The sequence below is a fragment of the Spermophilus citellus genome (assembly GCF_964194105.1).
Source record: "Spermophilus citellus genome assembly, chromosome: 16".
Taxonomy (NCBI): Eukaryota; Metazoa; Chordata; class Mammalia; order Rodentia; family Sciuridae; genus Spermophilus; species Spermophilus citellus.
The window spans coordinates 81,364,408-81,379,918 of record NC_138196.1 but is presented as its reverse complement, the minus strand read 5'-3'; the positions used below and the strand labels follow the sequence as shown (position 1 = coordinate 81,379,918).

At 37.6% G+C, this 15,511-nt stretch overlaps 1 protein-coding gene across 1 annotated transcript in view; it reads right to left on the bottom strand.

Annotated features, from left to right (window-relative positions):
* The window catches only part of MTMR9 (myotubularin related protein 9), a 44,609-nt gene that overhangs the window by 8,811 nt on the left and 20,287 nt on the right, over nt 1-15,511 (bottom strand). The window contains exons 4-8 of the mRNA XM_081269414.1: nt 11,214-11,387; nt 9,030-9,247; nt 7,518-7,679; nt 4,806-4,947; nt 2,034-2,254 (exon numbers count right to left, since the gene is read on the bottom strand). Of these exons, the coding sequence (XP_081125540.1) occupies nt 2,034-2,254; nt 4,806-4,947; nt 7,518-7,679; nt 9,030-9,247; nt 11,214-11,387 (917 nt within the window). The remainder of the gene's footprint in view (nt 1-2,033; nt 2,255-4,805; nt 4,948-7,517; nt 7,680-9,029; nt 9,248-11,213; nt 11,388-15,511) is intronic.

Here is a 15,511-nt window from a genome sequence, read left to right as displayed (position 1 = left end):
TTCAGCAGAGCCCAACAGAGCTTCAGAATCCTCCTCACTCAGCACTACCAGAACTCTACAACTGGGGAGCAGAACATGAATCTACCTGGGATTCCTTTGTCAGAGGTTAGTTCTGAGGGATATTAGGTGTAACACCAAACAGAAATTCGTAGTCACCAAACATATTTCCTTAAATGCTGAACTAGTCATATATGTCACTTTGCTGAAGGGTGTTTTAAAGCCTTTAATGATTGTTTATGACTCTGTAAGAAGTTATATGGCTAGAAAGATGCACAATGTAGATTTGAACATAAATTTGAACATAAATCTTCTAATTTCAAATCTTGAACTTTTTCAATTAAAGGATACTGGAAAGTATGTAAAGGAGGCGAAGACACTGCAGCACAAATGTACCCAATGTACTCCAAAGCAAAATTTAGAAGTATGCACAATTCTAAAGGCATGAGGCTTCTGAATTTCTTTTTTTTTTTTTTTTTTTTTTTTTTGGCAGTCCTGGGGATCAAACCCAGAGCCTTGTGCATGCTGGGCAAGTACTATACCAATGAACTGCATCCTCAACCCTGGTACCCTACTCTTTGAGAAACTCCAAATCTGCTCCTCCTCCCTCTGGTGGCTGTAATGCTCCTGGTTTTCAGTGATACTGCAAATTGGAGCAAAGGAGTTGTAGCTAGGCAAAGTTCAAGTGCCCAAACCCTGCTGTTCTTATCAAGGGTTAGCAGTTTTTCTTGAATGAATGCTTTTCAGATTGTTGCAAGCCTTTATTTAATTTCCAGAATTCTAAATAGTTGTTTTTTAAATATTTTTGCAAGTATTTTCATTGTTATTTGGAGGAGTCAATATTCAGAGGCCTTTCTTTTACTTTGTCATTCCAAAAGCCCTGTGCCTTGCCTAAGTGCACAATTCTAAATTTTGCTTTAAAATACATTAGTACATTCACGCTATAGTGTCTTTGCCTCCTTTCCATACTTTCCAGTATCCTTTAATTGAAAAAGTTAAGATGAGAAAACCATGATGACAGAGAACTTTCTACAGCACTCATATAGTCCTCATTTTTATTTCTTCTGAAGTCAAAAATCTATAAGAAACTCAAATGTTGAAACATTTGCCAATTCAGCTCTAAATAAAACATGCATTGCTTTGTTCTCCTCAGACTTTTATTTTGCTTTGGTACTGGGGATTGAACCCAGGGGTACTTAACCACTGAGCCACATCCCAAGCCCCTTTTTATTTTTATTTTGAGACAAGGCCTCACCAAGTTGCTGAGGCTGGCCTTGAACTTGTGATTTTCTTGTTTCAGCCTCCCAAGTCACTAGAATTTCAGGAAATTAGGAAAGATAGAACAATTCCATTCATTTGTTTACATTTACTATTCAACTACATGGTGTTGGCATCCAGCAACAAGGCAAATCCTGCCCCTAGCCAGAGGAAGCCTGGTGATTGTAACTAAAGGAAAGATTACCAGCTATGCACCTCTAAGAACGTTCTGATACAAATCTTCTAATAAACCGGTAAACCTAAAGTGCCCAGACTGTGAAGTGAGACTCAGTTGGGACTTGAGGCCAATTTCTAGGTATAACAGCTGGCCAGCTCTGTCAGCAGGAGCATAAGACCTATTTCTAGGCCAGACTTTTGGTGACTAGCCAGCTATGTGTCCCTAGACAAGTCACTTAACCTCTCTGAATCTTCTCTTAATCTATAAAGAAAGCCAAGGGACAGAGTAGGATCATATATCATATTAAGGCTTCTTCTAAATGTAAGATATCATAATCCTATATAAAGAAATTAACATTTAAAATGGTTGCCCAAAATGGCTCAAAGTTTTTACTTAATGTATGAACTTAGTTTAACCTGACAGAACAAAATCTAGGATATCCTCTCCTCCAGCACGTGATTAGCTCTTAGACTACACTTCATGTAACTTAACTGTAGTCTCTACCCTTTTCTGTATAACATTAACAGACCCCCAAACCTTGTCTCTTTTGGGAAGTGACCAAGCAACTAAAAATGAAATGTCCCTTGTGCACTGTACCCACCTTTCACTTTCATTGTTGCCCAGAAATGTTCCAAACTGTGAGGCATATGCATGCTCAAAGAGCATGATGAGGAAATGCTCATTAAACTCAAAAGAGCAAGGGAACTGACGGAGTATCTGCCAAACACAGTCCAAGAAGAGAAGAAATACAGGCGCCTCCCACTTCTGCTTGCTATTGCAATAAGCTGACTGTGCACAGCGCTGTTGGAACGGGTGACCAGCCTATGGGAAAAGGTGGAAATTTAACTGTCACACCTGATGAGATCACATTACAACACATTCTATCAACATTACTGCACATAATTCCAATGAATTTTATATTAATTAAAACATCATAAACCTAGGGTAGCTCCTGCTAGATAATGATTTCTTGGTTCAAAATGAATAATTTTAGCAACTAAGGAAAGGTAGAATTCTAAATCCTTAACAAGGCTGTGTAGTCAAGACATGACCTCAGCAATTGCTACTGTCCTTGGAATATCAAATGAAAAAATAATGAATTTAAGTAACGATAAATTTACAAAATAAACCTAAGTCTATAAAATGTGGAGCAAAGTCAAAGCACATAAGTTCTCAGGTACAAAGCAAGGACAATAATCGCCCTCTATCTGAAAACACTGTATGTTGTGCTGCAAGCTACATAAGCCTCACCACTAAATGGAGACAAACACCAGGACTCTGACAAACCATGTAAGTCTGTATCGGCTCTGATAGTAAGTCTTCAGTTGCATGTGGGCAAAGTTAATGTCTTGAAGAAATCTTAATGAATACTGTACATTGATATTAGAGACAAAGCTGTCTTTTTTTTTTTTAAGAGAGAGAGAGGAGAGAAAAAGAGAGAGAGAAATTTTAATATTTATTTTTTAGTTTTTTGGCAGACACATCTTTGTATGTGGTGCTGAGGATCGAACCCAGCCCGCACGCATTCCAGGCGAGCGCGCTACAGCTTGAGCCACATCCCCAGCCCCCAAAGCTGTCCTTAATAACCCTCTTCTCCTCCAAACACTCCAAGAGCCTGCCCAAAGTACCCTGAAGAATAATCGGCCCTCCTGCCCAGAATACAAGCATTGATTTCATTACAAATCACTCTACTATTTCAGAGTCCTGCTTTGTCTTTGGATCTGTGTACTACTGTATCTGACAGAGAGAATACCATGGAAACTTCCCATGGTTAATCCATCTGGGTACCCAAAAATGAAAGCATGTGAATTAACCAAGCACATTTATTGGTTTGTCTACTATGCAGCATGAGGGAGGTGGCTGAACTGATTTCACCAACCAGGGAAGGCAAATATAATATAGGGAAGGTCTGACTTAAAACAGAGAACAGGGCATACATCACAAGAGTAACACACAGTACATTTGCAGGCTGGGCATGTAGCTTAGTGGTAGAGCACTTGTCTAAGCAGGCATAAGGCCCTGGGTTCCATGCTCAAAACTGCAAAGAAATATACACATATACATGTAATGCATCTGCATTGTAACTGGAAAAGCCAGAAATTCTTTGCATCTAAGATATGTCCTCTTTCAACATATATCTGAGCAATTATTTTCAATCACAATTATTTATCAAATTACAAAGTTAAAATAGATTCTTAAATTAATCTCTGACTTGGAGGATTTCAGCTGATGCCATGAGAACTTTATTTTAATAGTCACTCGACATTATATGACAGCAGTGTACTATGTCCTAGGGATAAACAGATAAATAGGTCATGGTTTCCTGACCTCAAAGAAGTCACTTTTGGGGGATAGTTCAGAAAACAGGACATGAAGGGAAAGAACCAAATTTATCTGTAAATAAGGAGATAGGTCTCAAAGACTTCATGAAAGCAGTGACATTCAAAAGATGGATCTCAAAAGATGAAAAGGATTTCACCTGGTTAAGGAAGAGGGTACAAAGCCACAAGGCAAAAGCAGGAAGTGCTACAATAATGCCTTCCCTGTTTATCACTATCAATACTCAGCTTCTAGGAGACTAGGCTGTTTTACATTCTTTGTAATTCCACCATATATAACCAAGTACGGGCTGAGTATTCCTTATTAAAATGTGTGGGATTTCAAATTTTTTCATGTTTTGGAAAATGTGCATATATATAAGGAGATATCTTGGGATAGAACCCAAGCCTAAATACAAAATTCATTTATGTCTCATGTACACCTTTTACCTATGACCTGAAGGTAATTTAGTACCCTTTTTAATTATTGTTTTACATGACAGTAGAGTATGTTTTGAAATATTATACATACATGTGATTGTACATGATGTGGAATTACATTGGTCGTGTATTTATATGAGGATAGAAAGATATGTCCAATTCATTCCACTGTCTTTCCTATAACTACCCCCCCCTCCTTTCCCTTCATTCCCCTCGTCTTGTCCAATGAACTTCTAATCTTCTCCTCCCTTGTTGTGGGTTAGCATCCACATATTAGAAAGAACATCCTGCCTTTGGTTTTTTGAGTACCCCTATGTTTTGACATAAGTCAAGTGTTAGCACTCAAAAGTTTCAGATTTTGGATTAGTGATGCTCAACCAGCACAGCTAACAAGTCTTTTAAGTGGATGAAGTAATAAGTGAGCAATATAGTCAAAGAGACATCTAGAAATTGAGAGGGGTAAAGATCATAAACATTTACTAGGAGGAAGATAGATTAATAGACCCACAGAAAATTAAACACACAATTTAAAAATGTTAACCAATCAAAATTTCACACACGATGTCAGCTACCCCATTTCAGGATGGCAACACCTCATAGATGGCTATTCTCACCTGAAGCCACTCTCTTTCTATAAGGGCCTCGAAACCTCGGACGGTCCGGCTCCGTGGTTCCAAAATGATCTGAGCCAGGGAGGCAGCCTGCAGGGTGGAGTCAGTTCCTTCTGCTCCGTGAATCAGAACCGATGCTCCTTCCCTGGTGGAAAACCCAGACACACATGGGACACTCCCGACACTGCCAATGAACTGCTAACAATAAACACTGAGTCGATATTTTAAACTTATGCACTATTCTCTGTCCTACTCTCTCTTATTGGATAGACAAAGACATTATCCAGCTCCCTCATGCTAAATAAAGCACTGGATAGATAAAGGGTTTCTAGAGAGAAAAAGGACTAAGATGAGTCCCAAATTTCACATGGCCAGATTCCCATTAAATTATAACAAATTTCACGGCACTTTTCAGCTAAATTTTCTGTCCCTTTACAAAACTGAAAAGTGGTCCTTTTAGAAGGCTCTTACCTTTCTGCATTTTATAATTGAGTAAAGCCTTTTCTCATCACACCTATGAACATACATTAAAATTACTTTCTGACTATGATTTCCATCTGCTTCACACCACCAGCTAACTATAAGGGCACCTTCAAAAAATATAATGGATCAGGGAAATCACATTCTGAGAATCATGGAAATAGAAAAAAAAAAAAAAAAAAACATTAAAACTGCCAACCTAGAAAGTCGGTGGCAACGGTACCACTGTCCCATGAGACTTACGTGGTGATTGGGATCCCACCGTTCTCAAGAGAAGGGAAGGAAACAACAAAACCAAATTAACTACATCCCTCCTGCCTTTTTTCACCCGTTTTATTGACACAATAATGAAGAAAACTTTGGAGAAAGGAAATTTCAAGTTTGGTAACAACTGGCAATTTTTTTCCACGGACATATATACTTTACAGAGTAATAACAAAAGGCAATTTCCTATTATTTTCATTACAAGTCCTTCCCCCACGTTTCTCTGGCCTCTTTAGGACCTTTGTATTAATGGCTGTATAACATTCTATTATGTGATGAAGTATAACTTACTTAATCCTACAGTAAGGAGGTTGTTAATTTGAAAATAACAGACTGCCTGAAGTTCATGCATGGTAGGTCAAGAATCCCATTCTTAGAATAAAATCTAATGACAAGGCTAAAGAGTATGAGCAAACACTTTTAAGGCTTCTAAATATACTGAATATATATTGTAATTATGTGTGGTTTATTCTAAACAATTCAATTAACTTAAGGTCTATTTTTATATTTTGAGCAATTAATTATAAGAACAAATTTTTATGGAGGTGTAAATAGTAATTTAATAATTTGACAAAAGGGAACACAAACATGGCAAAAATCAACCTGACCCCTCATGAGAGTTTGGAGATCCCTGCTCATGGAAGGTGGCCAGCCCAAACTGAACACACTTGGACCTAAGGCTGCCTGGTCAGCATCATCTCATTATTGTGGCTGAAAAGGCAGACAATGTGGTAATAAATGTTCATTAAGATTTGTGTTTCAGGGGGCTGGGATTGTAGCTCACTGGTAGAGTGCTTGCCTAGCATGGTAAGGCACTGGATTCACCTCAGCACCACATATAAATAAATAAAAAATAAAGGTCCATCGACAACTAAAATATATAGTTAAGAAAAAAGATTTGTGTTTCACAAGAAAATAGAGGCTTCTGTACTCACACTATGAGGAGAAACCTGGTAAACTCAAGTTGAAAAGAAAGAAACCCTTTGATATTAACCTGGCTCATTCTGTATTACTGATTTCTCTACCACAGAATCTTGATCTTCAATTTATGTATTTTCCTGGCTAAAAGGGCTTCACCTAACCCCAAAAGAAAGAACAATGACAACCTGGCAATCCCAACTCTTAGGTGCTGCCACTAACTTACCACAAGATCTTAAGCAACCCACTCCATTATCAATTTTTTTAAATAATGAAAAATTATATACATATTTCCCTAATTTGGAAGCATTAATAAAACAATTAAAGTCTCAAAGAAAAGTGCCACCCAACTGTGTGGTGACAAAACATACCTACCCATGGTTTCAGTGGGAATCCCCTTCTTACAAAGGGCATTCTAAGCTTCTGCAACAATTATACCAATCCTTCTGCCTCTGTTCAATCTTCTGCCTTAAGTCTCAAGGGTTAGCAACCTTCAACTGAGTGAATAGACTATAATCACTTCACTATAACCAGGCTTTCCCAACTTGAGATCCAGATATAACCACACGCCAAGTGGTTTACAATAAGGTATCAGAGATTAGAAAGAATCATCTCACTGTATCACAGAATAACTCTCCTTTCATTGATATTGCAAAAGTAAAGAGGTAAATTTGGCCCCATGAGAAGAAATAAGAAAATTACTTCCATTTCTCTTTTATAGTGTAATAAAAATAAAATTGGGAAATTGAAAATTTAAGGATTTTATTTTTAAAAAAAAGGTTTAGTACTTAAACTATGTCACAGAAGACATGTGTATGTACATGGTTCATTCATTCAACAAATATTAATTATCTACTAAAAGCCACACTCTCTGCATATCCCTCCTTGATAACTGAATGTACTGACTCTCTTATACAACAATTTATAAAATCATCCAGATATAAGATATGGAATAGGCACAAACTTCCACAGACACTATGAACACATGTCTAGGTAAAAACAAGTCTAGTTCTCAGTGTGTGTCCCATTCAGGAAGAATAAAATGCAGTTTACCTGTCAATACACTGAGCTGCCAGGCAGGCAGTGGTCAGAATCTCTTTGACATGAGTCAGCCAGTTGGAGGCCTCCAACTTACTGAGCCATCGGTCCATGTTATGCGTTTGGTCATTACAAGCTTCCACAAGTTTGATTAAGCTGTCCTGAAGAATGTGATACCTTTTAAAAGTAAAAGAGTAAGAAAGAAAACATGAAATAGAATGATAAAGGAAGAAGCTAAACTAAAAACTCTGCCTCTGATATATCCTAGGGCAAAAATAATCAAATTATTATGTTGGTATACATTAATGTGAGGATGAAAGGTAAAATATAAATATTTAAACACAAAGACGCTTCAAATGTCTGTCATGGTAAACCGTCCTGCATCTGAACAGTGAACTCAGCTCACACAGCTGGGTTACCAGATTAGTAGAGAGGGCCAAAGTACTGCATTTGCAACCTACAATCACAATCCTATTCCCACTTAGCACTACACACTGGACACTCAAAATAGAATCATCAGTATGATCCAGCAGTTCCATTTCTGGGATTAACCAGAAGAAATAGAATCAGGATCTCAAAGAGATCTATATCCCCATAGGCTCTACACTATTGGCAACAGTTAAGATATGGAATCAACCTAATATCTATCAACAGATGAATGAGGATAAAGAATTTGTGGGACTATATACGCAATGGAATACTATTCAGCCTTAATGAAGGAGGAAATTCTGTCACTTACAACAACATGGATGAAACTGGAAGACAACATGCTAACCAAAATAAGACAGAAACAGACAAACACTGCATGGTCTCACAGGTAGAATCTAAAAAAGACAAACTCATAGAAGCAGTGTAGAATAGTAGATCTGAGTATGGGGGGAAAGCAAGGAGGTGGGGAAATGTTGGTCAAAGGATACAAAGTTTCAGTCAGACAACTGTATAGCATGACTGTACAGCATGATGATGATGGTTAATAATAATATACTGTATGCTTGTAAATTACTAAAAAAATAGACCTTAAATGTTTCACCACAGAAAAATAAATACATGAGGTGATGGATATGTAAAGTTTGATGTAATCACTTCATGATGTAGAAGTATATCAAAATAGCATATTGTTGCTGGGCATGGTGGCACACGTCTATAATCCCAGCAGCTCCAGAAACCGAGGCAGGAGGATCGAGAGTTCAAAGCCCGCCTCAGCAACTTAGCAAGGCCCTAAGCAACTTAATGAGACCCTGTCTCTAAATAAAATATTTAAAAAGGGCTGGGGATATGGCTCAGTGGTTCAGAGCTCCTGGGTTCAATCCCCTATACAAAAACAAAAACAAAAACTAAAACATACTGTATACCACAAATACATGCAATTTTACTTGTGAAACTTAGTCAATTGCTGACCTAAATTATTATGCAGGTTTAAAATTAATGCAGGTTTCATTTGAGCCCTTGTGATTTTTAAATAGCTAATGACTCATTTGCTCCAGTTAGCTTCCAATCAGAGTCCTCCCCATCTCCAGAACCTTTTACCTCTCAATGGACTTATGGATTCGCCTCCACTGGGGATAATGGGCTTCTTGTTCAAAGCCACCTCCTTTGGCTCTAGCTTGCTGAGCCACATTTAGACTTCGAGTGTCAATGATGTAGCCGCGCTTTCCTGCTCTGAGGGTAGCGTTTATCAGCTTCTCGTCTTCCTTGCACCTTCTCCCATTAGTGCCAGTGAGTGGCTGACCACTTCGCATAATTACCTAGAAGCACAATATGCTGACAATCAATAGGACAGCTTTTAAAGTTTCTGAAAACAGAAAGGAAATAGCTGGATTAAGAGTACTGTCTGGAAAACAATCACAAAGCATTTTGGAGATGATTTGATCAAAAAACAAAGAAATATTTCCATGTACAAACAATAGTAATGACATAAAACAAAGGCAAAACTTATACTTTAAAACAAAATTTTTCCTATTATCTCAAAATATTTTCACATACTAAATTGTATCATCTCCTCAAGATCAAATATTTCAATTCATTAAATCCATGAATTCAACAACTAACAGACCTGGCCCAGTAACAAAGACAATAATGGTCTTTGAGCCAATAAACCTTGAGTTTGGAGGGGAGTAAAATACCACAACTCCAAATTAACTGCAGACCTCTGTTAACACAGAAATGGCTCTGAAAAGCTGTCCTTCTGTAAAATGAAGTTGACGTCTGCCTACAGTGACAATCAGAAGCTTTTCTCTCTGATGTCCCCAGGCCTCTTTCTGCCTAGAAGGGATCTTTCCCCTGGAAGAAGAGATGGGGGTCTGAAACCTGGTGCAGACAAAGATGAGCACAGCAGTTATCAGTTAGACTGATCTCCCTAACAAGTCAGCCCTGGTTGACTTGGTACACAGCCTGGCTTGCTGTGTACACCTTCCCTAAGAAGCTGAGTCCCTCTCTCTGCTACATTCTACCAGGTTCAGCCACCTTACTGCTCTTTGAGCCTCATACTCCAAAGCTTAGGCACGTGACAAAATCTGTATGTTCTTTTTCCTTTCATCTGTCTATAGTGTGAACTGAAGTTTTCTAAAGAAGACACACCTACACTGAAAATCCTGCAGTGTCTGGCCGACTAGAACATCATGACTGCAGAGGTGAAATGCTGCAGACAGAGTGCCAGGATTATTTTGAACTATCTTTAGTCTCTCTTAATAGCCACTTACTTCCAACCTCTGTATCTTATTTAACATTTTACTGTAATCCCAGTGACTCAGGAGGCTGAGGCAGGAGGATGGCAAGTTCCAGGCCAGCCTCAGCAACTTAGTGAGATCCTGTCTCAAAGTAAATAATAAAGAGGAGTGGGGAGGTAGCTCAGAGGTAAAGCACATCTGGGTTCAATTTCTAGTACCACAATATAAATAAATAAACAATAGCAAATCTTAAAAATTCTGTTTACACTAAATATCCATTTTTAGACATTTGGCAGGGGGGGTGGAAAATAGCTATAATCATCTACTAATTTACTATTGGTTTCAAAGTGAGAAGCAGAGTTTATCAGCTGAGAGAAAAAAAGAAGTGAGAAAGTAATTTGTAAACTAATATTTGGAAAATATCCAGCAAGTTCTTGCCTATTAAATTCCTGATTTCCAGGGTTTCTTTTTTTTTTTTTTGGTACTGGGAAATAAGCCCAAAGGCACTTTACCACAAGCTACATCCCCAGTCCCTTTTTATTTTGCTAAGTTGCTGTGGGTCTCACTAAGTTGTTGAGGCTGGTCTCAAACTTACCATCCTCCTGCCTCAGCCTCTAGAGTTACAGAGGGATTACAGAGTGTGCCACAGCACCTAACCTGACTTCCATGTTTTACAAAGTATGAATAATTACGGATCACTCCTCTCTCTTCTGAAAACAAAAACATCTGTTCAAGTCACCTTCCACATGGAAATTTGGTGAGAATGTTGCTGCGAGCATCATATAAACACTAGTTTCCTTTACACTCTGTCCTGAAGACATGTCTATTTTGACTTTTCTAAGGGTGAAGCATGATGGAAAGAATTCAATCATAGCCTCATCAGAGAAGCAAACTGCTCCTGGTTTCCTAGAGTTTATGTGAAGGAAGTCCTAGTGAAAGCTACCTGGCCAGTTGCTTCCATGAACACAGAAAAATCAACCTCCCTAGGAAAAGATCCCCAGGCCAAGGCTTTCTGCAGATCAAGCAGCAGTTCTGTACCACTTACCATTCCATTTTTTTTATGATAATAGCTGAGTACTGGAAAGCGCCCTCCATGTCGAAATGTAGCTACCTTCCGAAGAGCTTCATCATCAATGGATTTGGGCACTATGACAATTGGTGGGTAAGAAGGACAGACGGCAAATTCCTTATTGACATAGCTTAGCCTCCATTCACTGGTCTGAAAAACACAAAACATTGCAAAGCTAAGCAAATATCTCAACATTACAAGAGAACATGAAAAAGTTTAAAGGACTTCAGAGGTCCATTTTCACTGATGAAGAAGCAATTTCTTGGGAATTTACTAGAAGGATACCTAGCCTACACTTAAAATACCTCCAGAGCAAAGGTGCTCCACTCATCAGGGCCAGCCTCCTGCACTGCTATGTATTACTAGTTCCTAGAAAGGTCTTGCTTACATTGAACAAAACCTGTTGCTCTATAACTTCCTCTACCGTTTTTACCATGATTTCAGACAACACAGCATAAGTTCTGTATTTCACATGATATCCTCTCAAATATTTACAGTCATTTCTCCCTTAGTCGCCTCTTCTCCAAGTTAAATGTATTAAATACATAATGATCATAAAGGCCAGTAGAACCCCATTCCTCCTTTCTGGGGACCATCCAGTTTACCAGTGGTCCTCTTAAAGCACAGCACCACTTAAGACTATAAAATTCCAGAACACTACCTAGCCAGAACTGATGGAACAAAACTACTACCTACATCAAAACCTTTGTTCCTTTCTGCTATTTAGAAAAGAAGAAAACAAAGATTGGTAACATCTTCCTTAAGAATGATAAAACTCACTCCTAGCCAGGCGCAATAGTGCAGGAGGCTGAAGCAGGAAGATCACAAGTTCAAGGACAGCCTTGGCAATCTAGTGAGGGCCTAACCAATTTAGTGAGACCCTGCCTTAAAATTAGAAAACTTTTTTTTAAAAAAAAAGGACTGAAGATGTAGCCCAGTGGTAAAGTACCTCTGGGTTCAATCCCTAATACTAAAACAAAAAAACTAGCTACTTGGACTAGACACTTAAAAGTCAATGAAATAATCTGACTCAGTAGACTAAGGACTCAAAACATACCACATAAAACTATCAAATACCTGTGTACAACCAGAGATATGAAAAATTGTGCTCTATATGTATAATATGAATTGTAATACATTCTGTTGTCATATGTAACAAATTAGAATAAAAATAATAATAATAAATCTATCAAATGCCTTATTTCAAACAGCAGAAATGAAAACTGCTTGAAGACAATAAAAGGCTTTTTATAGTAAAAAGAAATTCAAATTTCCCATAATCCAGGTTGGCCTAATATACTAACCATAAACTTCACTGGTAGGAAGATGAAGCTAAAAAGTGTGTTTGATGTACTGTAACATGCAGCTGGTTTTTTCATTTGTTTGTTTGTTTGTTTTGTTTTTTGCATTGCTAGGGAATTGAACCCAGGGTCTCAGGCAAAAACTGGTATATTAAAAACTTTCACAAAATTCAACATCAATTTTTAATTACTTTGTTTTTCTACTTTTCAAAGAAGGAGAAGGAGTAGTAGCAGTAGCAGTAGTAGTAGCAGTAGTAATTTCTAAAAGATTCATTACCAAAAAAAAAATAGTTACCCATTTCCTGGGCACCTGGGCACCCATCCCGATTCCATTTCTCCAAAGTCAATTATTTTCAAGATTATTTTCTATGTGAGTGTTTACCTCCAAATTTCTAAATAGAATGCTGAGGCTTTTATTCCTTGAGTTTCTACTATTACATAATTATTTTCTGACTTCCTACTCTAAAGAATGATATGGTCCTTCATTTGATTTGCAATGCCACTCTGATAATAAAAGTTTTTGAGAGTACAGGGCAGCTCTCTATTCTATGCCACTGGTCTATCTTAATAATGTCCATAGCTTTTAAAATAAGCTTGATGTCTAGTAGGCTGCATTTGCTCTTCCTTCCATTTTTATCTTTAATAGTAACATGGCTCCTCTTCGTCCTTTGCTCTTCCATGTAACTTTTATCAATTCCATGTACAAATCAATTGGAGTTTCAAAAAGGTGTACTGATTTTATATATCAGTTAAGAGAAATCTCCCTATGTAGGGCATACTATTCTGCTCAGTTAAGCTTTAATTTTTTCCATAAAGCTGTACAATTTTCTCAATAAAAGCCTTATGTAGAGCTGGGGTTCTGGCTCAGCAGTAGAACACTCGCCTCGCACATTCGAGGTCCTGGGTTCGATCCTCAGCACCACATAGATAAATAAAATAAAGATATTGTGTTCAACTACAACTAAAAAAAAAAAAAATAAAGCCTTATATATCTTTACTTAGATACATTCCTAGAGACATGACAAAGTATGTTGCATTTTAACTGCATCTTTGCTTACAATCTCCTGATCCGTTCATCTTCCTACGCAGACAAACATAATCAGCAAATAATAGCAATTTTGCTTTTTTCATTTTATTCCTTTTCCTTGTATTTTCCCCCTTATCTTATTGACCTGAGTAGGAACAGTAATGGTGGCACATTTGCCTCACTCTTGAACTCAGAGAATAGACAAAAAGTGCTTTTTGTATGCTTTTGGGAGTCACCATTAATCATTTTGGTAAGAAGCTTTGGGTTTCTGTTTGTTTTTGTAATGCTGGGGATCAAACTCAGAGCCTCACACATGCTAGGCAAGTGCTTTCCCACTGACACCTACCAGACACCTACCCCCATCTGTGTGTGTGTGGTGGGGCTGTCTCAGATTAAACCAAGGACCTTGCACATGCTAAGCACACACTCCACCAATGAATTAAACCCCCAGAACTGTTAAGAGGTTTTATCATGAATACATAGCTATCAAACTTTATTCTCTTCTATCTAATACCATGTAGGTAGCTTGTCTTCCTTCTTGCTAATTGTGTAATATTCGCTTTGCTTTACTGTTCAGGGACTGGACGACATGTCTCAGATTTCTTTTTGATCACCCTACGTGCTGTTTGCTGGGACACCTTAACCTCTTTAGGTTCAATTACTTTTACTGAGTCTAAAGAATTCTCAATTATTGTCTATTTAAATACTACCTTTCTTTCACTTTCTGTATTATCTGCTTCTGGAACTCTTATGTGATAAATAAATATTGGATCTTCTTCCTTTACTATGAATGCTCTAACCTCTTTTTTCCCTCAGCTTCCTTGTTTCTCTATTCTGTATTCTGGGTAATTATTTCAAACCTGTTCCAGATTTCTCTTTAGCTCTTTCTAACCAGCTATTTAATCTTTACATTAAATTATTTTCTCTACTTTTTAATCACCTTTAAGACAAAAGGTGAAAAGTAAGTTATACATCTTGACTGCATAATTTCATGGGTCTTGACAGCTGGCACACCTGGTAAATATCCAATGCTAAGAAATCACTAATCTATTTTCCATTGTTTTTGAAGTAACACCTAAATCTGTCTGGGAGTGCAGCTCAGTGGTAGAGTGCATGCAAGGCCCTGGGTTCAAGCCCTAGCGCACATACAACACACACACAAACCTTTTACAACCCAAGGTCATAAAGATTTTTTTCCTGTGCCTTCTTCCAGATGTTTTGGCTGTTTTAGATCTACAATATATTTAGGTCTACCACACATTTTGAGTTGTTTGTGAATGGTCTGAGGTACCCATCTAGATTTTCTCATATGGAGATCAAATTATTCCAAAGGTATTGGCAGAAAAAGTTGTCTTTTCCCTATGGAATCACCTTGCTACCTTTTGCCAAAAATCAACTGCCCATAAAGGGAAAGGTTTCTTTCTGGACCCTATATTCTGCTCATCTGTTTGTCATTATGCCAATATCATTCTTTCTTGATTACTGCCATTTTATATGAAGCTCTAAAATCCGAGCATTTTCAATACTTTATTTTTTTCAAAGGTGTTTTGGCTATTCTAGTCAATTTGCATTTCAATATAAATTTTAGACTCTCTTTCATTTCAACAAAATCACCTGTTGGAATACTGATAAGGGTTGCATTGAATTTATAGATCAATTTGGACAGAACTGCCACCATAGTGAGCCCAATCCAGCCTGTGCCTGTTTCTGTAAATAAAGTTTTATTGGAATCTGGTACACCTATTCATTAGTGTATTATCTATTGCTGTTTTCATGCTAAAACAACAGAGTAGTTACAACAGAGCACATGATCAGTGAAACCTAAAATATTCACTATCTTGTCCTTCCCCAAGTCAACTACTGATCTTAACTATGTTGTTTTGCAATTAATGAACACAGTATATCTCCTTTTATTTAAATTTCCTACAACTTCTGTCAGCAATGTT